General features: G+C 40.9%; 1 protein-coding gene across 1 annotated transcript; it reads right to left on the reverse strand.

The window, feature by feature from the left end:
- Nucleotides 1-279: 279 nt before the first annotated feature.
- Nucleotides 280-873, reverse strand: LOC104226314 (uncharacterized). The gene has a single exon (XM_009778272.2). It carries the CDS (start codon nt 871-873, stop codon nt 280-282), a length of 594 nt encoding a protein of 197 aa, XP_009776574.2.
- Between the last annotated feature and the right edge of the window lie 698 nt (nt 874-1571).

The raw sequence follows: 1571 nt of genomic DNA on the forward strand, positions 1-1571 counted from the left end.
GAGTTGGTGTTTTGACACTTTTTTAACATTTCAAATGTGCGGTCCACAAGAGAAATGTGCGGCCGCAGTGCTCTTCTGCCGTGGCACATAGAAATGTGCGGTCTGTACAATTTTGAACACTTAACCATATTTTTGTCCACATTTCATGTAAGTCACACTCATTCATGTAGTACACTTCAAATCAAGTTAGAACACAAATAACACCTAATTAAAAAAAGGAACATGGGTTGCCTCCTAAGAAGTGCCTGATTTAACGTCGCAACATGACGCAAAATACCCTCAAGTGAAGTAAATAACCGCCACCACGTGGCTATCTCCAACCTTGCCTAAGTAGTGCTTCACCCGATGACCATTGACTCGGAATACTTTGCAGTTTTTGGTCTTCAAGTCTAATTCACCAAAAGGTGTCACACCAACAATTTCAAAAGGACCACTCCCCTTGGATTTTAGCTTCCCGAGAAATATCCTCAACCTTGAGTTAAACAACAATACAAGATCTCCCACCTTGAACTCTTTGTTCCAAATGTATTTGTCATGGCGATATTTTATCTTTTCTTCGTACAAGGACGAACACGCATAAGCACGGTACCGGAGCTCAACCAATTCTACATCCCAATCAAGATTTAACTTCTTTATAGCCCACATTGCCTTGTGCTCTAGTTCCACCGGAAGATGACAAGACTTTTCGAACACCAACCGGTATGGAAACATTCTAATAGGTATTTTGTAAGTTGTTTGATAATCCCACAATGCATCATCAATCTTCTTGGACCAATCCGCCCGATTAGCATTCACTGTTTTAGACAAGATACTCTTTATCTCACAGTTGGAGACTTCCACTTGCCCACTAGCTTGTGGGTGATAGGGAGTCATGACTTTGTGAGTAACAACATACTTAGCAAGTAAAGTGTCAAAATCCTTCTTGCAAAAGTGTGACCCCCATCGCTTATAATTGCACGTGGAGTACCAAACCTTGAGAAAATATTCTTCTTCAAGAAAGCCACTACACTTCTCACCTCATTGTTGGGTAAAGCGACAACCTCAACACATTTGGACACATAATCCACTGCGACCAAGATGTAGGTGTTTCCACAAGAACTCACAAAAGGGCCCATAAAGTCAATGCCCCACACATCGAAAATATTAATCTTCAGAATGGTTGTGATAGGCATTTCATTTTTCTTTGAAATTACACCGGCCCCGTTGACATTCATCACATATTTTCACTAGCTCACTAGTATCCTTGTAAAGAGTAGGCCAATATAAATCGCAACTAATCACTTTGGCCGCGGTTCTTGCTCCAATATGATGACCACCATATGGAGAAGAATGACAAGCCCCAAGAATATCACCTTTATCTTCTTCCGGTAGACACCTCCTAATAACTCCATTCGTATAAATCCGAAAGAGGTATGGTTCATCCCAATAATAATCTTTACAATCCCTTTTGAGCTTCTTTCTGTGGCTTGAAGAGAACTCATCCAGGGATGCTACCATACACAAGAAAATTTGCTAAGTCCGCGAACCATGGAACCTTTTTCATTGAAATTGCCAAAAGTTGCTCATTGGGG

Source organism: Nicotiana sylvestris, chromosome 9, assembly GCF_000393655.2.
Source record: "Nicotiana sylvestris chromosome 9, ASM39365v2, whole genome shotgun sequence".
NCBI lineage: Eukaryota > Viridiplantae > Streptophyta > Magnoliopsida > Solanales > Solanaceae > Nicotiana > Nicotiana sylvestris.

Excerpts from the sequence above, each read along its gene's own strand:
- LOC104226314 (XM_009778272.2), bottom strand. The coding sequence starts at position 873 with ATGACTCCCTATCACCCACAAGCTAGTGGGCAAGTGGAAGTCTCCAAC.